We start from the raw sequence: 25,837 nt of genomic DNA on the forward strand, positions 1-25,837 counted from the left end.
ACGCTGGGGTCATTTAGAGGTCAAATCAGGTCATTTAAAGGTCACTGCATGAGTTTACAATGTTTACAATGTGAGTGAGAGAATCCTGACTGAGTGGCCAATGGCTCTCCCATCCTTCTTTCACCTTCACCTATCCCCTGCTGTCCTCTAGGTGCCTTATAGAGCTATACTTAGTTCTCTTTTAAAGCTTTATAGAGCTCTAATAGGGAATTTTGAACTATATAGAGTTTGTCATCTCTTAATTCTGGTGAGGCTATATTTAAAGTCTTCTAAACCGTATGGAACTATATTTAGCAATGCTTTAAATAAAGTAGTTATATTTATTTTTATTTTAGACCGTATTTAGGTGTATGTATTTCTTATAAACTAAATACTTGCGCCTTTAAGATTACACATAAGATCTGTCGAGTCAGTTTATTTCCTTTAAAAGACGTGACTTTACCTCGACGAGTGCAAGTGTGTAATGTTGGAACACGACACCGACTATATTATTATTATTATTATTATTATTATTATTATTATTATTATTATTATTATTATTATTATTATTATTATTATTATTATTATTATTATTATTATTATTATTATTATTATTATTATTATTATTGTAGGAGTGGGGGAGGGAGAGGTTAGGCTAGGGTGGTTAATCTTTAGGTGAAATAAGCTGGGGTGAAAATTCTTCAGGTGATAATTATTATTTTACTAGATAACAATAATGATCAGTTTTATGAATTATGGATTAGGAAAGTCAGATTTTGAATAAGTTTGAAGAAAATTGAGAAATGTAAAGTCAGATTTTTACCTCGTATAAAAAAAAATTGGACAAGGGAAGGGTAGGGGGAAGGAGGGAGGGGGTGGGGGGGAGTCAGTCAGTCAGTTAGTGTCGTCCATCGTGGTAATGTCGTGGAGGGAAAGTGAATTAGCAGGACAGTGCCGCCACTTCCCTCCCTCACGACTCCCCGACAGTACTACCATTGATTCCCGCGCTTTTATTGCCCACCGTTGCCACATCATCACCGCATCCTCCTTCCTCTCTCTCTCCTCTTCATCCATCTCTTTCTTATTCTGCCGCCATCCCTCTACCTCTAAAGAGTCTCTCGGGGGTTTATACTTGTCCCTCCGAAGATGGGAGATAGAGGAAAGGTGGATAAATGAGGTGGGGAAGAGAGAATAGTGGCAGGGTGTTTGTCTGAGGTGATCGGCCCTGGGTGGTAATACAAGACGCCCTGCTGACCACCCGGGTAAATTAAACTCTCTGAAAAAGAACCTTAATTTTGTCCAGACTCTGAATCTCTTTCCCTCTCTCTCTCTCCTCTTCCTGTCATTTTTGGACCTCTTCTTCCCCTTTTTGGTTACCTTAAATTATTCCGTATTTTAGGGATATCTTACTTTAAAATTTTCCTTAATTTTAGGAATTATTTGCTTTAGCAGTTCCTTTATTTTTAAGATTTTAAGACTTAAGAATTTTAAACTATATCATCCCGTATTTTTTTTTTAGATGTTTTACCTTAAATCTTACTTTAATTTTAGGTTTAATTTAACTTAAATATTCCCATTCAACTTTTATTCTGAACCTTCCCTTAAATTTAGGGTTTAAGACTTTTAGTGAATATTTTTTGGGGTAAATGTGTTTTATAAATGGTTTAGGGAAATAAGGATTAGGTAAAGTTGTTTAATAAAAGGTTTTAGGGAAATTGTTTTAGGTTAGGATGTTTTATTTCCGGTTTAGGTAGAATTTTAGGTAAAGGTTTAGCATTATTGCACCTGATATGTGTAGGGAAGGTGGTAGGAGGAGGTGTGGTTGGGAGGTGTTGGGTGAAGGGAAGGAGAAGGGGTGTGGTAGGAGGGAGGGTGTGTAGGGGGGTGTGGTGAGAGATGTGACTGGCCATGATCCAGGAGGGGCGAGGTGAAACATGCCCTCATCACACTCCCCCTCACCCCTACCTACCCCCACTACCACTACCCCACCACCACCCCCCAACTACCACTCACCACCACCCCACCACCACCACCACCACTACCACCCCACCACCACCCCACCACCCCCCAACACTACCCCCACTACCAACCCCCACCACCACAACCCCACCACCACTACCCCCACTACCACCCACCCCACTACCACTACCCCACTACCACCCCCCACTACCACTACCACAACACCCCCACTACCCCCCACTACCACTACCCCCACCACTACCCCCACCACTACCACCTCCCCACTACCACTACCACCCCACCCTACCCCCACCACTACCACCACACAAACCCCCACTACCCACTACCCCACCACAACCCCACTACCACCCACCACCACCACCCACACACCCACTCCCCACCACCCCCACCCCCACTACCACTACCCCACCACAACTAACCACTCACCCCTACCACCATCACCACTTCACCCACCACCATACCACCACACCACCCCCACCACCCCCTACCACCACCACCACTACCCCCACCACCACCCACCAACCCACACCACCACTACTCACACCACCCCCAACACCACCACCTACCCACCCCACCCCACCACCCACCACACCACCCCACCACCACACCACTCCCCCACCACCCCCACCACCCACACCAACAACCCCTACCACCCCCGCCACACCCCCATTCCCATACAACCCATCGATGTCTCCCCCCCATGTAGGCCTCCTCCTCCTCCTCTCCTCCTCCTCTTCCTCTCCTCCTTCCTCCTCCTCTTCTTCCTCCTTCCCTCTGTTCTCTTCATCAAATATACACACACACACACACACACACACACACACACACACACACACACACACACACACACACACACACACACACACACACACACACACACACACACACACACACACACACACATATATATATATATATATATATATATATATATATATATATATATATATATATATATATACTAATTACTCCAGGCTAATGAGTGACCTCACTGTTAAGGGTCAGAGGTAAGATAAGGTCAGCTATAAGTCATGAGTTGCAGGTAGTAATGATTTAAGCAAAATGGGTTGTGATGACCATAGATTTGTGAGGTTGTACATATTATAAATATTATTATTATTATTATTATTATTATTATTATTTTCACATCATCATAATATTATAAACTAAAGACTCACAGATCAAGAAGCCCAAGTTTTAATAGATCTTATAAATAAATTAAAAACTAACAAACTCAACTATTTATATATATATATATATCAACTAAGGACGTGTATAATAAACATGACGTTAATGAGTTGTGATAAGTCTTGAGAACAACAAACAAAACACGTTGGTAATACTTTTTTGGCTAAGTTGGTAATACGTTTGGTGTTGTTGGTAATACTGTTTTGGGTTAAGTTAGTAATACTGTTTTGGTGTTAAGCTGGTAATACTGTTTTAGTGTTGCTGGTAATACTGTTTTGGTGTTAATTGGTAATACTGTTTGGCATTAAGTTGGTACCAATGTTTTGGTGTTGTTGGTAATACTGTTTTGTGTTGATTGGTAATACTGTTTGTGCAGTTGGTAATACTGTTTGGTGTTGATTGGTATCTGTTTGTTTAAGTTGCTAATATATTTTTGGTGTTAAGTTGGTAATACTATTTTTAGTGTTAAGTTGGTATGCTGTTTTTGATAAGTTGATCTATTTTGGTGTTAAGTTGGTAATACTGTTTTTGGTGTTAACTGTTTGGTGATGCCAGTTGGTAATACTGTTTGGTAAGTTGGTAATACTGTTTTGGTGTTAGTTGGTAATACTGTTTTGGTGTTGAGTTGGTAATACTGTTTTTGGTGTTAAGTTGGTAATACTGTTTTGGTGTTAAGTTAGTAATACTGTTTGGTGTTAAGTTGGTAATACTGTTTGGTGTTAAGTTATTGTCTTTTATTTTGATTGTTAAGTTGGTATACTGTTTTGGTATTAGTTGTGGTAATACTGTTTGGTGTTAAGTTGGTATGCTGCTGTTTTGGTGTTAAGTTGGTAAACTACTGTTTTGGTGTTAAGTTAGTATACTGTTTGATGGGTGCAATACTGTTTTGGTATTAAGCTGGTAATACTGTTTTGGTGTTAAGTTGGTAATACTGTTTTGGTGTTAAGTTAGTAATACTGTTTTGTTATTAAGTTAGTAACACTGTTTTGGTGTTAAGCTAGTAATACTGTTTTGGCATTAAGTTAGTAATACTGTTTTGGTGTTAAGTTAGTAATACTGTTTTTGGCGTTAAGTTGGTAATACTGTTTTACGTTATGGTAAATCTGTTTTGGCGTGTTGGTACAATACGTTTTGATGTGTTAGTGGCCAATACTTTTTGGTGTTAGTTGGTAATACTGTTTTGGTGTTAAGTTGGTAATACTGTTTTGGTGTTAAGTTGGTAATACTGTTTTGGTGTTAAGTTAGTAATACTGTTTTGGTGTTAAGTTGGTAATACTGTTTTGGCGTTAAGTTGGTAATAATACTGTTTTGGCATTAGTTGGTAATACTGTTTTGGTGTTAAGTTAGTATCTGTTTGGTGTTAAGTTAGTAATACTGTTTTGGTGTTAAGTTGGTAATACTGTTGTTTGCATAAATTGGTAATACTATTTTGTGTTAGAAATAATGTCTCTTTGGTTGTAATAATTGTTTTGGTGTTGTTGGTAATACTGTTTTGGTGTTAAATTCATTAATACTGCTTTGGCATTAAGTTAGTACACTGTTTTGATGTTCAATTCGTTATTCAATAATTTTTCGATGTTAAGTAAGTAACACTGTTTTGCAATTGTTAAGTATTGTACTGTTTGGTGTTAAGTTGGTAATACTGTTTTGGTGTTAAGTTGGTAATACTATTTTGGCATTAAGTTGGTAATACTGTTTTGGTGTTAAGTTGGTAATACTGTTTTGATGTTAAGTTGGTAATACTGTTTTGGTGTTAAGTTGGTAATACTGTTTTGGCATTAAGTTGGTAATACTGTTTTGGTGTTAAGTTGGTAATACTGTTTTGATGTTAAGTTGGTAATACTGTTTTGTTTTTGTTTCAGAGAGTTTGTCGGGCATTGTCCTGGAGAGCGATAAGGATGATGAAAAGATGAAGAGTAAGTACATGATGTTTTGTGTTGAGTTTATATTGTGAGTCACGTGGTTGTGTTTATGAGTCACGTGGTTGTGTTTATATTGTGTCTGCTGATGTGAGTCACGTGGTTGTGTTTACATTGTATCAGCTGATGTAGTCACGTGGTTGTGTTTATAGTCACGTGGTTGTGTTTGTGTGTCTGCTGATATAGTCCGTGGTTGTGTTTATATTGTGTCTGCTGATGTGAGTCACGTGGTTGTGTTTTTGTGTCTGCTGATGTGAGTCACGTGGTTGTGTTTATGAGTCACGTGGTTGTGTTTATATTGTGTCTGCTGATGTGAGTCACGTGGTTGTGTTTACTTGTGTCTGCTGATGTGAGTCACGTGGTTGTGTTTATGAGTCACGTGGTTGTGTTTACATTGTGTCTGCTGATATGAGTCACGTGGTTGTGTTTACATTGTGTCTGCTGATGTGAGTCACGTGGTTGTGTTTACATTGTGTCTGCTAATGTGAGTCACGTGGTTGTGTTTACATTGTGTGTCTGCTGATGCTGGAGGTCACGTGGTTGTGTTTGTGTGTCTTTCTTTGATGTAGGTCACGTGGTTGTGTTTCATTGTATCAGTGATGTGAGTCACGTGGTTATGCTTACATTGTATCAGCTGATGTGGAGTCACGTGGTTGTGTTACATTGGCCGTCTGCTGATGTGAGTCACGTGGTTATCTTGATGTATCCTTTGATGTGAGTCACGTGGTTTGTGTTTACATTGTGTCTGCTGATGTGAGTCCGCGTGGTTATGTTTACATTGTATCAGCTGATGTGAGTCACGTGGATTTGTGTTTATGGAGTCACGTGGTTGTGTTTTGTTGTGTCTGCTGATGTGAGTCACGTGGTTGTGTTACATTGTGTCCGCTGATGTGAGTCACGTGGTTGTGTTTACATTAGCAGCTATCTGGCTGATGTGAGTCCGTGGTTTGTGTTTCATTGTGTCTGCTGATGTGAGTCACGTGGTTATGCTTACATTGTATCTGGCTAGTGGGTCACGTCAGTTTGTGTTGTTGTGTCACCTGATGTGAGTCACGTGGTTGTGATGATGAGTCACGTGGATTGTGCTTACATTGTGTCACCTGATGTGAGTCACGTGGTTGTGTTGATGAGTCACGTGGATTTGTGCCCACATTGTGTCACCTGATGTAGTCACGTGGTTTTGTTTACATTGTATCAGCTGAAGTGAGTCACGTGTTTGTGTTTTGCTTTGTGTCAGCTGGTGTGAGTCACGTGGTTGTGTTGATGGAGTCACGTGGTTGTATTTACGTGTTTCAGCTGATGTGAGGTCAAGCCCGGTTGTGTTTTATTGTATCTCAGCTGATGTGAGTCGCGTGGATTGTGTTGATGAGTCACGTGGTTGTATTTACCACAATGTTTCAGCTGATCAATGAGTCAAGCGGTTGTGTTTACATTGTATCAGCTGATGTGAGTCACGTGGTTGTGTTCACCTTGTATCAGCTGATGTGAGTCACGTGGTTGTGTTTACATTGTATCAGCTGATGTGAGTCACGTGGTTGTGTTTACATTGTGTCAGCTGATGTGAGTCACGTGGTTGTGTTTACATTGTATCAGCTGATGTGAGTCACGTGGTTGTGTTTACATTGTATCAGCTGATGTGAGTCACGTGGTTGTGTTTACATTGTATCAGCTGATGTGAGTCACGTGGTTGTGTTTACATTGTATCAGCTGATGTGAGTCACGTGGTTGTGTTTACATTGTATCAGCTGATGTGAGTCACGTGGTTGTGTTTACATTGTATCAGCTGATGTGAGTCATGTAAGTGGCATTGTATCAGCTGATGTGAGCTTCATGGGTTATGTTTACATTTAGATCAGCTAGATGTGAGCTCACGTGGTTGTGTTTACATTGTATCAGCTGATGTGAGTCACGTGGTTGTGTTTACATTGTATCAGCTGATGTGAGTCACGTGGTTGTGTTTACATTGTATCAGCTGATGTGAACGAAGTAAATCGCATTTATTTACTTATGTTCGTATTGTATTTTATTATTATTATTATTATTATTATTATTATTATTATTATTATTATTATTATTATTATTCCACTTTCTTCTCTAAATATTATTCAATGTCTTTTTATCATTTATTTCCATTTATTCGTTATCAATTTACTCGGTCTCACATTCTCTCTCCCCTTTTAACCATTCTCCTTTCCATTTCCCTCTCACTTCCTTCCTTCCCTCTCTTCCCTCTCAAATCACACCTAGACGGTCTTCCCCTCTCACATTTACCTCACCTTCTCCTCTCCCTTCTTGTTCCTCTCTACTCTTCTTCTCAATTCCCCCTCCCTCCTCTCCTTCACCCCCTCTCCCATCTCTCCTCCTCTCTTCACCTCCTCTCTCTCTTCTCCTCCTCATCCCCTCTTTACTCCTCTCTCTCCCTGCTCCTCCTCCACAAGAAGCACACAACACAGGTCGTAACTCACGCCATAAAGGTGATGTTATCCTCTTCAGTAACGCTCTCCCTTCCTCTCTTCTCCTCTTCTTCTTCCTCTTCTTCCTCTTCTCCTACTGCTTTTATTCCTCTTCTTCCTCCTCCTCCTCCTCCTTGATTCCTTCCCGACGCTAGCCTCTCCTCCCCTTTATCTCATCACTATCTCCTCTACACTCATCCAGGCTTCCTTCTCCTCCTCCTCCCCCCCATCTTTATCAGCCTGACCTCTCACTTATTCCTCCCTTATCTTCCTCCTCCTCTTCCTCCTTCTTTCTTTCTTCTTTCTCCCTCGTTTTTCCCTGTCTCATGCTCCTCCTCCCTCCACCTTCTTTCTCCCCCTACTCCCTTCTCCCCTACCCTTCTTGCTATCCATCTCCTTATCCCCCCTCCACCCACTCCTTCTTTTCCCCCCTTCTTCCTCCCCTCTTCCTGTCCACCCTCCCCCACTCCCCTTCTCCCCCCCTCCCCCATTCTTCCTTCTCCCTCACCCATAGCTGAGGAGGAGACTTCCTGCCTGGTGTTTACTACAGCACTCTCTCAAAAATTTTCCCAACTCTGTACACAGGAGACATTATTACACACAACAGTTAATAAATATATATATATGTGTGTGTGTGTGTGTGTGTGTGTGTGTGTGTGTGTGTGTGTGTGTGTGTGTGGTGTGTGTGGCTGTAACCCCACCCATTTACATCCACTACTGTTTGTAATAGGCGGAGATACGGTGGTCGAGAATACGGTACTGTTCTCGCCCCTATGATCGCTGGTTTGATTCTATAGTTTTCCATTTACATCTACAATAAACTTAAAAACGGAACTTATTAATGAAGTTAATAGGAATGCGAAAGATTAGTTATTTTAGTCATGATTTAGAAAACATTTTGGTAAGTTGAACATGAAGCAGAATGCGCGGGAAACAGCTGGGTTTGTTTATATATTTCCCGCGCTTTTTGGTCTTAAGCGGTAGCCAGTTTTCTTTATTTTGATTTAATTTGTTTTTAGATTTTCATTTGACAGTAAATTTGGTGGTGGTGTTGTTATTATTGTTGTTGTTGTGATAAAAGTATCGTAAAACATAAATATACGTGATAATATAAGTTAAGTTTAATTATTTGTTAAATCTAATTATATTTGGTTTAGTTTGGTGGTTTAACTATATTTTATCCGAGGTGTTGAAATAAAGAGGCTGAGGAGGTATTATCTAGCAGCTACTGTGTGTGTGTGTGGTGGTGGTGACGTGGACGCTGACTCAGGATTCCCTCTGCATACATTACCGCCTCTCACACGCCCTAACTCACTCATACATCTTACACACACACTCTCTCCTCTCTCTCTCTCTCCCCTGCGTGCTGGAGTCGCCGTTTATTATGCCATTGTTATCCCGACAGAGGTTAATGTGCCCCCCTCCCACACCCCTCACACAACCCACAAGTATGACCTCTAGGGGTTCCACAGCCTATCACCACCTTCTCATCCAATAATAGTAGTAATTATATTGTTGTTTTTTGCCGCCAAATTACCACTATTTAGGTGTAAACATTAGCAGTTTTGGCGGGAATCTTGATGCCTTAATATAAAAGATTTAGGCGGGAATATTGTTAGGCTTAAGGAGAAAGTTTTGGCGGGAATATTTTTTTTTTAAGTTCTAGTAGTTTTGGCGGGAACATTATAATGCTTAAAGTAAAATACTTATTAATTTTACTTTTATCCTCTTTGCCACTGATCGGCTCGTTAGCCGCTTGGGCGATCGGTCACATCTCTGTCACGCACTGTTGGCAAGTACTGGGCATGCACCGGCTCCTGAATATATCAGAACTTGCTCCAATGTTGGTCAAGTCTGGCCTTGAATGAGCTCTCACTCGGTGCCGTCACAACACTGGCGTTCTAATCTCTCTGGATAGCTGAGGTTCCGTAGAGCAGGCACCAGTCCGGTGGCCCTCCTTTGAACATTTTCAATCATTTGACAATCTCTAGCATACCCCGGGGACCAGATGGGGTGACAGTACTCGAGACAGGGAAGCACCTCACTCTTGAAGATCGTGGTCCGTCTCAATAAATGCAGTTTCTTCGTCCCGTTAGGACATGTGATATGCCTTCTTACCGTTGGTACGCCCCAGGTGCATCCTCTTACACTTCGCGACATAGAATCTTAGCAGCCATTTCTTCGACCATTCTTGAAGCTCACAGAGGTCCTTCTGAAGCTCTTCACAGTCCGCTTGGTTCTTAATTTCCTGAAATAACTTGGCATGGTCCACAAACATTTGTATGGAGGAGTGTACAACGTCAGGCATGTAATTTATGAAACAAACAAACAACAACGGGCCCAATACACTGCCCTGTGGTACCCCGCTTGTCATGGGTACACGTGATGATTCCATATCAGGGCCGGGACTCTTGTGAATCTTTAGCTTTGACCGCTTATTTCTTATAACCTCTTCTGAGAACACACTGTGAGTCAGCTGTGTCAAACCAGCTGTCCTCAAACGCAGGAAGATTGTTCGCATTCACTCTTGTGAACACCGAGGAAAAGAATTTGTTCAACGCCGCTGCGTTTTGGCGGGAATTCTCTTGAGCTTAGGTAACACTTGACCTTGTATTCTATTACTAGTCCTGATTCTCAGTTATTCATACGTCAATTTCCCACTAACTGTACAGTAGGTAAGGTAACACAATACACGGACTCACTTAACGCTGTTTAGACCTCCTTATGTTTATATAATGATAATAATAAATAGAAAAAGGTATATAAGGTGTTTTACCTTTACTATCACTTGCTCAGCACTACACTGATGGTCCCTGGCCAGACAGTGTTGACGTCAGCGCTCGACTCTTCCGCCATTAATGGAAATCATAAACAAATACACCACATCGGTCACTCTGGGTTGATGGGAGCCAATCAATGACGCTCATTATACCGCCCCATAGGGTCTACCTCAGCCAATCAGAGGAAGTCTTTGATGTGAGGGGATCAGCTGACCTGGGAGCGTGGTTGAGAGGGTCTGCTCGTATCAGCCAATCAGAGGCCATCATTCTGAGATACAACCAATCAGAGTCTATCATTCTCAAATACCTGTTGTCTGTGTACACCAATGGGTAACCAGTTTAGTACTCTCTCTCTCTCTCTCTCTCTCTCTCTCTCTCTCTCCTCCCTCTCTCTCTCTCTCTCTCTCTCCCTCCGCACTAACCTTTGGAATTCAGAGAAGAGATGTGTGTGTCTGTGTGTGTGTGTGTGTATGATGATATTGTGTGTGTGTGTGTGTGTGTGTGTGTGTGTGTGTGTGTGTGTGTGTGTGTGTGCGTCAGTCATCAGTGTGAAGGATTAATAGAACAAAAGAAATAAAAGTAACGAAATGGAAATAAAATGTTGGAGTTACAAGAGGACTAGCTGGAGAGAGAGAGAAGAGAGAAGAGGCGCCGTGTAGCTGTATCCTCGGCTACTATAAGATGAGTATGGCGGAGTAGAGAACGCTCGACTGGTCATTACAGAAGCCTGTTATAATCATCACATTACACGCTCTGGGGCTAGTGGCGTGAGACATAGGGGTAATCAAGAGGTGTCAGAGGTGTCCAAGGGTGTCCACAGGGTGTCTTAGCCTGTGTCCAAGGGTGTCCTATTATGTGTCCAGGAGACGTTTATGTTCAGGTGTTCATGTTTGTCTTTACACTAGAGAGAGAGAGAGAGAGAGAGAGAGAGGGAGGAATATATTCAGTCTTTCTTGTGCCGCCGTGTGGAAGTAATGGGGAATGACTGAAGGAGGGAGAAGGAGGTATTCGGGATGATTGGGAAGGAGGGAAGGAAAGGGTAAGGAGGGAAGGGTACTGGAGGGATGATAATACTGTACTCCCTTCACCACTTATCACCTCACTAGCTCGTTAAGTCGGTTGGTCTATTCATTGTCACTTGGTTATCAACTCTATGGTCCAGTTGTTAGTACAGGAGGAAATCGGAGTCCCCCCCCCCCACCTTTTCCTATGGCTATCCCAGAGCTAGGACTCGAACCTGGGACATTGAACACCTTTCCCTATGGCTATCCCAGAGCTAGGACTCGAACCTGGGACATTGAACACCTTTCCCTATGGCTATATCAGAGCTAGGACTCGAACCCGGGACATTGAACACCTTTCCCTATGGCTATATCAGAGCTAGGACTCGAACCTGGGACATTGAACACCTTTCCCTATGGCTATATCAGAGCTAGGACTGAACCTGGGACATTGAACACCTTTCCCTATGGCTATATCAGAGCTAGGACTCGAACCCGGGGACATTGAACACCTTTATGGCTATACCAGAGCTATGAACCTGGGACATTGAACACCTTCCTATGGCTATATCAGAGCTAGGACTGAACCCGGATTTGAAACACCTTCCCTATGGCTATGATTACTGCTAGGACTCGAACCTGGGACATTGAACACCTTTTCCATGGCTATCTCAGAGCTAGGACTCGAACCTGGGACATTGAACACCTTTCCCTATGGCTATATCAGAGCTAGGACTCGAACCCGGGACATTGAACACCTTTCCCTATGGCTATCTCAGAGCTAGGACTCGAACCTGGGACATTGAACACCTTTTCCTATGGCTATCCCAGAGCTAGGACTCGAACCTGGGACATTGAACACCTTTTCCTATGGCTATCCCAGAGCTAGGACTCGAACCTGGGACATTGAACACCTTTTCCTATGGCTATCCCTGAGCTAGGACTCGAACCTGGGACATTGAACACCTTTTCCTATGGCTATCCCTGAGCTAGGACTCGAACCTAGGACATTGAGGATAGGATGTACTGCTATACCACTAATACCGACGACTTTACTGCAATAGGCAAAATATTTATCAATTTATTAATATATAAAAATAGATGGGTGTAATTGGTAGGCCTATATACTCCCTATTTGCTATTATGGAGACGTTTTCTATTGGGATTATGCAAATATGGTCATTGGTATTATTTAATTTCTGTTTATTTGGTATTGTCTTTTTTTTTTTGGTTTTTGTTAATTTTGTTTTATTTATTGTTTGGTTATTATTCGGCTTTTATTGATGTTTTCGCTTTTATTTATTTTTGGTTATTATTTGGCTTTTATTGATGTTTTCGCTTTTTATTTGTTGACGTATATATGAAACTGGAGGTAAGAGTTATAAAATTGTTTCGTTGAATAATGTTCTTTTTCCAGTCGAGAAAACCAAAGACAACACAACACAACACATCACAACACATCACAACACAACACAACACATCACATCACAACACATCACAACACATCACAATGCCTGGGGTGGGTGTAGACTAATCTTCAGATAAGGATAAAACTTTTCTTCATACAGTATATTGTTTTTACCTGATCTAATTTAGGTGGAGAAGAATGGTAAAGTCTGACCATAAGTGCACACTGTACTGTACTTTACACAGAGTTGTTCAGTTTTGTTTATATTCAAATAACTGTTGTGTGGAACTGTATCTCAGCATTTATTACGTTTTCATTAGTTTCCTTAAATAAAAATGTTTGCAAATCAAATGTTCACTTTTTATATACAAGTGGAAGAGCTGAAAAATCATTTTTACCACAAAATAATTTAAAAAATTAAGATTTACAATACTTGTAACTAGAATAGATCACTGAGCACTGAGCAGTGTCAAACTTTGTCCTGCAAAAGTTAGATACACACTGTGTAGTAGCCCTCATTTAACAATGGGGCTGCGTTCCTGCTGAAACCTAACATTAAGCGGAATTATCACTGAACGAGGGATAACTTCAAAGCATGGAAGGTGAACAAGTTCAAATAGCAGGACAGTAAACACTGAGTACTGTACTGTACTGTACTGTACTGTACTGTACTGTACTGTACAGGGTAATAATAATAATCAAGTTTGTTATAAATGGTATCAAAGTTAAACAATTTAGTGAACAAAATGTGAGCCTCATTCAAACAAATTTCAAATTGCTTCCTTACGTCAAACTTTAAAAAAAATTGCTATGGTAAAGAATAAAATTTATACATAGCATATCATAGAATACAATAGTACTGTACAGTACTGTGCTGTATAGTTCATATTTTACCTGAAAAAAAAAGCTCCTACACTGAAACCACCCTCTGGGTGACGTGGCACAGTTCAACTGGGCAGTCACCCAGTTGACTCCAAGATGTATGTATGTATGTATGAATATATGTATATGTATGTACAGTACATGAAGTACAGTATGTGTGTGTGTGCCGTGACGTCACATCAGAGGAAGGGTCTCAGGTGGGTAGTGGTCGGCCACACAGTTACAACTTAAATACCAAAGACCAATACCCGTACAGTAACACACACCAATGCACTTCATTTTTCTTATTTTATAGTTTTTATTATATTTTCTTTATACAGCACTATACTGTATCTAAGCCACACTAGAGAATTGTAATGATTTGTCCACAACTTCTATATTCCCATTGCATGTAACAATGACAACAGGCCATCAGGCGACCTTACCCCCAGTTTGTCCCCGTCCTGGTGGGTCAAGCTGTCACTGAACCGAGTTTTGACCTAACATTAAGTGATAAAGGGTGTCAAAATATTTTATTACTAAACCGAATTAACGTTAAGTGAATTAATGGTAAACAAGGGATACCTGTACAGTATTGTATAGTGGTTTGTTTCCGGTCAATTTATAGTGTCATACCGGTCTTTATTTTGATTTAAAATTTTTTTTTTTTTTACTATGTATTTTGATGAATTTCGAACGAATTTGATATTCATTTCTACCGGAAATCTCGTTTATTTATTCCAACACCCAACAATCATAATGGAAAAGGTTGGATTTTTTTTTTAAATAAATAACAAATTATATTACCAACCAACCAAGCAAACCTAACCTAAGGTAACCCGTTGTTCATGCCCCAGACGTTTAGAGAGCAAAGAAGAGGCGACACTTGTGACTGAGCGAAAGTAATAATTAGAAAAAAATTAATATCTCGGTTATCCTTAATTTCCGGTGGAAATATCGTAGAAGAAAAATGTCTTAGAATTGTTTAAACATTACGAGATACATATTTTTAATACATAAATAAAGACCGGTGTGATACTATAAATTCACCTTGTTTCATTTGCTGCAATAATGGAGACTGTAGCTTGCTTGCCATGAGCCTGAAATAATTTTTGAATAATTATAATAAATGATACAGTATTTAGGTAATAACTGACAAAACCACCAGATGGTCATTTCTAGTTTAAAGGCCAACAGTATCTGGTGTTCCTAGGTGATCATCCATCCCAGTACAGTACCTAACCTAACCCGACCCAATGTCACTTATCTTTGCTCATCACAGTAATGGCATATAATACTTACCTTTAAAGTGATGGTACAATATATAAACACTACTTTATGTCCTGTTGATTCATATTTTGCTGATTTGTACAGAACAATGTGTAGACATTAAGTGAAAGTTATCAAGAAGACTTCATCATGTACAGTACAGGTTAGCTGGTGTACAGTACAGCTGGTATGTACTAAGTGTACAAAATAATAAAGTTACTAATAAGAGGTCCTCCCGCAGGTCACCCGGTGCACAGTGTGGCTTACAATGGCATCAATGGCATCATCTACAACAGCACCATCCTGGCCACTGGTTGCTTCTCTGCCAGAGAACTGTGGAGACTCTCCAAAAGTGAGTCTGATATAGAAGCCTCTTACTCCAGGATGGAAGAGAGAGATCTTGATGGAGCAAGAGATAGGTGGATAGAGAGAGAGCGAGGTGAGAGTGGTGGACAGGGAGAGCCTTGGATAATGTATTTTTATGATTTATTAATATCATGTCTCATTTCAACCTCTGATTCTAATATATACAGTATGCATTTTATTCTTAATTTGTTAATGTTATCTCATATTTTGCTAAATACTTAATTTTCTGGCATATCAGGGCTGTCAACAAACTTTTAACTGAGTTTTATTAACTTGTCATCCACTTATGAACAGTAAATATATGAAGGTGTCATCACTGAAGGAACTTTTTGATCATCGAGTCACTCATACAATGTGGTCGTCATTTTAAAATAATCCAGAAAAACTGGGAAGAATTCACTCTTATGTGAATACAAAGTGTGTCAATATAATCCGCACGTACAGATAAAAACTCTTTCGATAGAGTTTTGATGCTCGATACACCGGTAGTGTTGTGTTGGGACGGTGAGTCTTGTTTTCTCCCAACACTCAACTTATAAATGTTGTGCTGCTGGTCATGATGGTTTTATTTAGATAACAACAGATGTTATTTACTACTGTATCTATAACATAGTCTTTACTACCATGACTGACAGGTGAATGATATTAATAAGAATCTGTCTATCCTTCTATGTGTGTGTGTACCCCCGGGTGGGTAATGTACCTCAGGTGGGGTGCACAGCCGCCTGCACTACACACACAGGTGTAAAATGAGCTGGCCACCAGTGTTACTAGTGTTTCACGAATCTTGAAACACCAACCTCTGTGTGTAGTGCAGGAGGTTGTGTGCCCCACCTGGGGTACAGTACCCACCCCGGGTACACAAACATTTGTTGATCTTTAGATCCATCTTTCTATCCATCTATTTATCATTGGGTTTGTTTGCTTCATTACCATACAGTACACTACTGGTCCAACCACAAATACAAATATTTCCTTCAACTGAAAACTTCTTAAGTGTTTGCTACGACTTTATTACTGTATGGATCATAAGTCAATGAGGTGACCTGACTGACCTTGTTGCCAAGTTTACCCTTCTTATAGTCATCACTCCGTAGCCTTGACCATACTGGACTGTACTTGAAACAACCTTGTCGGTCTCAACACTTGCACTTGAACTTTTGTTGTAAATTCCTTGTGCTGTTCAGCTTGCCATTATTACAGAAGCTAAGATTATTTTGGTTTCTTTTTTTCAGTGTACTCTGTATATTTTTATTTTTCTCATCAAGTTTATTTCTGCTAACAATCAAAAATAGAAAGTTAGTTTAGAAATGTCTGCACTGTACTGTACTGTACAAGGACAGGTTTAAGCACTGTATAAAGTTACATGCAGTAATTGTCATGTGATGTTAGTATATTAGAGTGCCTTAATCTGCTTATGAACATACCATACATGCAACTAAATCTACTTAAAGGAGCCACATGCACACCGTAATGGAGCCCAGCTTGCAAATGTCTGTGTCAGTTGTTGTGATTACAGTATTCTGGATCCAAAACCTTTTATAGTGTAATAGAGTCAGTACAGTACAGTACAGCACAGCACAGTACTACATGCCTAGTACTTGCCAACGGTGCATAACAGAGACGTGACCGACCAATTAAGTGGCTGACACGCTCATCAGTGGTGAAGTAAAGTAAAGTAAAGTAAAGTAAAGTAAAGTAAAGTAAGAGGATAAAGTATAGTCCTGATACATAGAATTTAGTGCAACAATAACAAGAAAGGCTGTAACAAGAAAGGCTGTTTTCTCTGTGCAGTATTTAATAATTGAAAAACTAACTTCATCACATTGGTACTGTACTCTATTTACATTCAGTTCACATTTATTTTTCATTATTATATTTTTTGGCTGATTTATTTATTATTCATCAAATAAATAAAACTGACACCATGATTATTAAACACCATCTATAATTAACATATATTTCTTAAAGTTGTTTATACAGGTAATATGAAGTGTCATTGTGATTACTGGTGCAGCAAGTTTTCTCATATGATATTCTTGTGTAAATAATACCATCTATACACCCCAGACTTCCTTCTCTCTCTACTATATCCTAAACTTACCCTAAAATTCATAAAATTAATTCATTTCTTGTTATCCTTAACTTTATCCACATCTTTACAAAATTTCCCCCTCCTTTTTGTTCCTTTAATTCATCTCTCACTATAACACAGGAGCCAGGGACCAAGAGAAATAAATAATTCTCTCTCTCTCACGCTTATTGTTGTAACGGATATCTTTTGCTATTATGTTCCACGTCCATGACAAGACCCTTCACATATCCACCTACTTCATCCTGGCTACTGCACGTAACTCGGCATCAAAATATGTTGTATGCGTAAATAAGTCGTTACTCTAACATTAATCTACAGTAAAGATGGTTGAGGATGTTAGATCAGGAATATTATCATCCTAATGTTTTTAGAAGATGGTAATGTACACTCTTTTCAATGTGATATTATTTGATATAATTTAGCTATTTTAGTATTTTATAATATTTCCTCCTTTATTACATTTTATTGACACATGAATTATGAAGATATATTATTTTATTAATTTTCTGTAGTTATGTGTTTTTGGTACAGTCGGACATGTACTGATGCTTAGCGTAAGTCACTAATATTTCAGCAGACACTTTATTGATAAATTATCTAAGGAATATGTGATGTTTGGGTTTTGAAACTTACGGTGATTTGTGAGTGTTTCTTATGTGTGTATTTATTATGTGTTTGAAGGAGTTTATTGTTACACAGCAGTCACGGTGGCAGTGATCCTCAACTGTGGTAAATAGCACATTAACCGTCCTGTACTTCTCATCCTGAACAATGATGACTTTCTTCTTGATACACACACACACACACACACACACACACACACACACACACACACACACACACACACACACTGTATATAGGTTAGATCTGAAGTGGTTGTGTCTCTAGTTCAACGTAGATAAAAAGTTGTTTACTCTGTGCCTGTGATGCAAAAATCATATGACATCATAACTTATACCTGTACAAAACTCTATATGTGTTGGAGAGATCTCTATGTCCCCAACACAGCCGAAGTTTTGTACAGATTAAGTTGAAAATTGGTTTGATTATGATTTTTTTTTAGGGCTTCACACACACACTGTAAATATACCTTTCTTACACAGGTTCTGAATTTAATATTATGCCTCTGTTGATCCCTTGATGTAACCTGTTAAAGGAAATGTTTTTTTGTATCTCTTCCTGAGTTGTATTTCATTATCCGGTGTTGTGTTGCTCAAATAGGTTACATGTGGTAAAGGTCTGTCTTTAAAAATGGATAGAATAACATGTAATAATATAAACATTTACAGTGTGTGTGTGTGTGTGTGTGTGTGTGTGTGTGTGTGTGTGTGTGTGTGTGTGTGTGTGTCTATGTGTGTGTTTTAATGTAGATTACAGAAAGAATTTGGAAAACATTAAACAACAAAAAAGAATGAAAGCAGTTTTTACGATGTGTGAAATTTGTCATTAGTTTTGCTTGCCTGAACTAAACGATTTAATGTTGTTTTGTTTGCTTGGTGCTTCATTTAAAACGATCATGTGTGTGTTAAGCTGCAGTCAGTAACACCATTATTACAAAGCATAACATGAGTCAGTATTATGTAGGTTCAGATAATATATCTTAACATAACTTAAACTTAATCAAAATTTTGAGCCTCTTGCCTGTTCCCTGATAATGTTCATAAGATTATTACTGTGGCACTTTCTCTTGTAAAAACTCAGTTGATTTACAAGCTAAGTCAAGTCTTTTCCCATTTCATGTAAGGTGGCTGGAATCATGGGCACACACACACACACACACACACACACACACACACACACACACACACACACACACACACACACACACACACACACACACACACACAGTCATTCTGCCATGTGTTCTACTAAGTAACTTCTCTTCCATAACAAGGCCCTAAACTTCTATCCAGTCTACCCATCACCTCACACAACCCAACATTACCCGTCAGTAGTGTCCTCCGTAAAGTGTTATTTCTTGTCGTACTCTGCTTGTTCATACACACACTGTTGCTTCCTGGATGACCGCTGTTCTCTTCTTGTGTGTCATTCACCATGTCCTCCTGTTATTTTGGTCTCCCTCCCTTTCTCTCTCTCTCTCTTTCTGTATTATAAAGTCTTTTTCTTATTAATTATTTACTTGTCATTCCCTCACTCCTTCCATACCATTGATGTAGACCCTAATCTCCTTCCCTGATACAGTGCTCTTATCTCCCCCTTATTTCTGCATAACTTATTCTCTTCATCCCATTCACCTCACTTATTGCCCTCAAGCATGTCGGTTTTGTCACTTCTAATTCACTTCTTCCTCTCTTGAATCCAGAACCAACTGATATGATAATGTCAAGTGTCAACAGCGGTGTGTCCTGGTAGCGTACTGTACATCAACGTCGATGCCTTCTCGGATACTCTTCTCAAATCTCTATGTTATTTTCTCTCCCTCAGTTACATTGCCGTTCAGTTCATCATTGATCTTATACCCTTCACTGACACACCCACTACCAGAGAACGACAATACCCTCTCACTTCCTCCATACAGCACTATATATATATCTTCAAGTTAAACGATTTATTTCTCCTTGTTTCCCTTAAGCTCTTCAGTTTCATCATATTTCTTTTGTTTTTTATTCACTATCAACGTTCTTCTAGTTACACACACACACACACACACACACACGTACTTCCAAAATCACTCACTAGTATTTGTTGTTCTTCTTCTTCTGTTGAAAAGGTTGTGGAATAATTTACCATGCAAGACTAATGTCAAGTCCAGTGTATATATGATGTATTATTGAGTGACAGTGAACCAAGCATTTAAGTCGGAAGTTATAGCCAGAAATATATGCGTAAACTGTTAGTCCTCGTAGGGAATACAATGGTTGGCAGCCCTGATAATATCAATGGTCAGAGTTTTTGTATCATGGTAATATTTTTTTTATTGTCACATGATAGTTAAGGGGATAATGCAGAGGATTGAAAGGTGGCATGATATTGTTTATTAAGCCTTTGTGTGTACAGGAGAAGTTAAGAGTATGCCCATGATACCAAATCACTCACTTGGTATGGAAAAATCTGTATCCTTCCAACCCATGTGAATTATTATACGTCATTGAAGGGGGGTCCACTTAGATCAATGGAACACTCTTGGTACATGATAATTTGGTCCTATAGACATACTGTTAATATCTCTTATTCATAGATAGACTTAAAATTAGTATTTCATGTGGCCTTTGAAACTCAGTATTGACCCCCTTCAAGGTATATAATGAGTCACTTAATCAAGAAACGTTAAAATATGTGGGTATACTTTTGACTTTTATCGATATATTATTTTACTTTATTCAAGGCTCTAGTGGGAGAGTAAGTTGTGAGAGAGAATAATTTAATATAGCACAGAGAGGAGTAGGGGCAGTTGAGGACATATCTGCTATATTACTCTGTCATATTTCTTAATTTTATGCTTTGAGAGAAAACATCTATTTCTTGATCACTTGAACAATTTATTCTTTTTTTATTTACTGCAGTACTTGAAGTTGTTTTTATTATTAATTAGTTACTATTGATTGGAATAATAATAGTAGTACTGTACTGTATATTCTTAGTCATTTCCATTGGTCTGATTGTGTTATTTTTAGAATCCTTGTCATCTTTAACTCACAATTGCTTATGTGAATGTATGTATGTATGTATGTATGTTTGTGTGTGTGTGTGTGTGTGTGTGTGTGTGTGTGTGTGTGTGTGTGTGTGTGTGTGTGTGTGTGTGTGTGTGTAAGTTCCTCCTGAATGCTCGTCAATGGTTGTAAAAGTTATGTTGTGAATCCCTCTAGACTAGTATCATCATATACACAAGACACAGTTTGTTTTTTCCATCACATATCAATTTTCAGTAAATATTCAATCAGTGGGAAGATGAAAGACTGAAGGAGTTTAGTCTTTACCTGAAGGGAAACATAATTATCACACTATTTTTCACCTCACTTAACCTAAGCAACACACACACACACACACACACACACACACACACACACACACACACACACACACACACACACACACACACACACACACACACACACACACGTTCACATGCACATGCACGATTATAATCCAAACACATCGTCCACTGTTCTAATAACATGTGTAAAAATGTATTCCTTAATATACAACTCTGCAGGTTAGAAAGATTTGGACCCCATATGAAAATAGGAGAGAGAGAGAGAGGGTACAATGAGTATTTAAGAGAGTTACTGAGACCTAAAGGGTGTTGGTGGTACAGCTGTAACTCTCGTATCTCTCACTACTATGTCATGGGTTCAAGTCCTGGCTTGGGACAGACATGAGAAAGGTAGTGTTAGCCAGTGTGACCCAACCATATATGACATAATTTTTTTTTCTGGGTACTCTATTTTCCTCTTGTACTAATACTAGATAATAAAGTTTATAACAAAGAACAGACCAATTGCCCAGATGGCTATTAAATGATAAGTGGTGAAATAATAAAGTGAAATTAACAACAAAATAAGAATTTTAGGAAGACACAAAAATGCACAAACTCCGTCAAATATTATGACTTAAAGATGGATGAAAACTAGAAACATGGAATAATATCTTTGAAGTAAATAAGAGGGAAAACAGTCAAAATAGAAATAGGAAAAGGTATAGGAATGGATTATATCAGGACAGAGATATTGAAGCAAGGAAAGAGGAAGATTGTTAAAACTATTGAAGAACTGGTCTGCTGTGTGTGTGTTGGAGGGGGGGGACCTGCTGGTGTATAATGTGGGGCGATGATTGATACCTGTACGTGGAGCCAAAATGAGAGATAGTGTAGGATAGGTGAGCAACAGGGAGGATAGTGTAGCCACCTCCTTGTCATCGGGGCTGTAACTATAGCAACATCGACTGGGGAAATGAGACCACCCCAAATGACCTTAATAACCCCGCTACTCTTTGTCGAAATTCTGAGAGACAATTATCTATTCCAACATGATAAAGACCCGACGCACTACAGAAGGGAGCAAACACCCTAACTACTGGACCTCATCATAACTTAACGAGGAGGGTATGGTGGCCAAGCTGGAACACCTCTCCGGCACCAGTCACCACGTAACTGTAACGTTGTCCTTCAGATTTAACTGTTACTTGGTTCATGACAAAAGCAGGTCAGGGTTCAAATATTACAAGGGTAGTTACGACGGGAGGAGATGAGGGGGTATCCAATGGCCTGACTCACTAAGCTATAAGAACACAGAGTTTACTTTTGCTTAATTTTATCCTCTTTGCTACCGATTGGCTTATTATCCGGTTTGGTGATCGGTCACGTCTCTGATACGTACTGGGCATGTTGGCAAGTACTGTACACCGAATTTCATAGCCAATAAAGTTAACTCATTGATTGGTAAATATATACTGTACCCAAGACCAAACCCATTGGCTCTAGGAATACGAGGAGATCGTTACACGTGAACAATGCGGTAGTTGACAGAGTTAAGAAAAAATCTCAGAAATTCAATCCGATGAACAGGTCAGTGGGATGTATGCCAGGTCCAGGAACCAAGCAAAGTCAGAGTGTAGAAGGGCTGAAAAAGAGTTCCAGAGGTGGATTGCAAGTGAGGTCAAGTCAAACCCCAACTCTTTCCACCGCTACACAAAATTGAAATTAAAAACGCATAGGCGTATCAGATCTCAGGCTTGAAGATGATAGTTACACAGATTCAGAGACGTTAAACAAATTCTTTTCCTCGGCGTTCACAAGAGAGGATATGAGCAATCTTCCAGCACTTTTGAGGAAAGACAGTTTGTCACAGTGCCGACCCACATTGTGTTCTCAGAAGAGAGCACAGTACAGTATACTGTGCTGTATAAGAAATAAATTGTCAAAGCTAAAGATTCACAAGAGTCCCGGCCCTGATATACCTGATATGGTACATCCCAGAGTGTTAAGAGAACTGTGTAACGAGCTTGTGGAGCTCCTTAAGATCCTGTTCTACAAATGCCTGGAGGTGCAAAAGGTCCCCAAAAACTGTTAAATGACTATGTGAGTCCTATATTAAAGAAGGGCGATCATAACTCCTCGGATGATTATAGAGCAGTGAGTCTAACCAGCATAGTGTGTAAAGAACTAGAGACCATTATATACACTATTTACAATACAGTATATGAATTTTGTCGACACTTTCCACAGTGTACCCCATGAAAGGCTGAGAATTAAACTGGAAGGGTGCGGGATTCAGGGAAAAGCTTTAGTATGAATCGGAGACTTTCTTCATGACTGCAAGCAGTGTGTGGCAATTAATGGCACGAAATCGTCTTGTGTGTCCGTGACAAGCGGGGTACCACAGGGCAGTGTACTGGGCCTGTTGTTGTTTGTTTGTTTCATAAATGACATGCCAGAAGCAGTACACTCCTTCATACAAATGTTTGTGGATGATGCCAAGTTATTCAGGGAGATTAATAATCAAACAGACTGTGAGTGGTCGAAGAAATCCACTGTTAGTACTAGAGGAAACTGGAGACGGAAACCTGTGGTGTTTGGTAGTGAGGGTCACACTGTATAACACCCTTCTCATGTGTGTCCGGGCCAAGGCTCGGACCTTTGACACATTGGTGAGAGATACGCACGTTACCGTATTTTACTGTGTTCTTATTTTTATCTACCACCCACACATGTTACTCAGTGCAGGCAGGTGGGGAGGGAGTCATCTATTACAATTCTTTAATACAAGTTTCAAGAAAAAAATTATAGTAGCATTTGGCACTGCTGACCAAATTATGTAATTAGGTTGTTCAGGGAAGCAATATGTGGATTTTATGAATTCCATATATTTATCCATAACCTTAATAACAATAACCCAAATTAATTTTTAGCATTGGTGCCCTGAGGTGTAGCTGTAAGGTGTGGAGAGCGACAGTGACCGAGATGTTTGAGGACTCTTCTTCACACAGATGCCCCTCGGGTCTTGAAGGGAGTTTGACAAAGATTTAGATATATTGTATCAAAAACTATGCTAAGTTTTTATCTGGTTGACAGCATCCATCATGGCTATGGGGAGTGGCGGCACAGGCGTCAACACCATCAAGATGGAGAACCCGACGTACTACACAACTTACACGTCCCCCGTACCTGACCACACACTCATGGCAGGAGCGTACAGCACCTACATGGAGCGAGCTGACAGTACGTGCATTTTGATACCTTGAGTAACGCTTGTATCTTAAGTACTCATATGTACATTTTGACATCTTGAGTAACACTTACATCTGAAGCATTTACATTGGTGACTCTCAGAAAGTTTAATCTTGAGGATATCGGTAAAAATAATGATGACAAAAAATAATTGTGTGTTGACAATATCTAATAGAGTGAGTGAAGTGTATACATTATAGTCCTAGTTAACTAAGGCTGCTGGGAATACCATATGTTATTTTATACATCAGGTACAGTTCAGTACTGGGAATTTTTGACCAGTCACAGAGAGAACTGTCCCTAGTAAAATAGTGATCTCAGGTGAATAAAGAAAATTCAACATACAGTATTATTACCTGTATATATTTCAGTCACACTGTTTTCATATATAGTATTGTAATGCGCCGATTAATTGTTTGTGTTTCATTGTATTCATTTACTGATGTGTTGAGGTTTTATACTAATTATTCCATTATGTTAATATCCTCAGATTATTACATCATCAGCTTTTAGTTCATTACTGTATATGTAGCCATTCCTCCCCTGTCTGTCAGCACCTGGACCCCCTCACCCTCACACACCTGCTTACTCCTCATCTGTATTTCACACTTTGGATAAAATAATTGTTGTTTGTTTGTGATTATCTTGTGGAGTTCATATATTCCCTTTTATTTGTCAAGTTTCAAATTGGTTGAAGTGTTGTGTAGTACTGTACTGATTCCTGTTATGTGTGTGTGCAGGTCCACTTTCTATGGGGCGAACACACGACCCACACTCTCCACTGGAACCTCGTAGCAAGAGGGTCCGTCGTCTGAGTTCGGAAGAAGATGCGTTGGACAAGGCAGATTTGGCCTACTACACACAGTCTCCCGTAACTCTGTCATCCCACACGTCTCCATGGCACTCTGATATCGACCACGGTGGGTTGGTGGCTCCCTCTGCAGCTTCGGCGTCCGCAGCAGCAGCAGCCGCGTCTAGCACCTTCCTCCACCCTCACACCCCCCCTCACCACACCTCGCAACACACCCTCGGTACTCGCTCTTCCGCTCTCTCACTGTCTTCTGGTTCAGTCTCCTGTCTTGACTCACCTGTCTCCCACGTTTATGCCGAACACAAGTGTTTTGAAGAACTGGGTAAAGACTTTTTTTTTTTTTTACGACTCCATCTCTTAAACTTGATATTTTAATTTGTATATTTTTGTGGTGTGATATATGAAAACAAGACAGGTGCTGTTCCCTCCCATCTGTTCTCTAGGTTTGACTATAATCTAATACTACTCTACTATGATCTAGCACTACCTGAATCTTTGTATCCTTCTTGCCTTTTAGAAGGTTTGGTACAGTCTTCTGTTC

General features: G+C 39.7%; 1 protein-coding gene across 1 annotated transcript in view; it reads left to right on the forward strand.

Moving 5' to 3' along the window:
- Nucleotides 1–4,722: 4,722 nt before the first annotated feature.
- The window catches only part of LOC121868972, a 60,090-nt gene continuing 38,975 nt past the window's right edge, over nucleotides 4,723–25,837 (forward strand). Inside the window, exons 1-5 of the mRNA XM_042370005.1 lie at nucleotides 4,723–4,729; nucleotides 5,010–5,063; nucleotides 15,080–15,277; nucleotides 24,330–24,476; nucleotides 25,226–25,405. Of these exons, the coding sequence (XP_042225939.1) occupies nucleotides 4,723–4,729; nucleotides 5,010–5,063; nucleotides 15,080–15,277; nucleotides 24,330–24,476; nucleotides 25,226–25,405 (586 nt within the window). The remainder of the gene's footprint in view (nucleotides 4,730–5,009; nucleotides 5,064–15,079; nucleotides 15,278–24,329; nucleotides 24,477–25,225; nucleotides 25,406–25,837) is intronic.

Source organism: Homarus americanus, unplaced genomic scaffold (genome assembly GCF_018991925.1).
Source record: "Homarus americanus isolate GMGI-L3 unplaced genomic scaffold, GMGI_Hamer_2.0 scaffold24694, whole genome shotgun sequence".
Taxonomy (NCBI): domain Eukaryota; kingdom Metazoa; phylum Arthropoda; class Malacostraca; order Decapoda; family Nephropidae; genus Homarus; species Homarus americanus.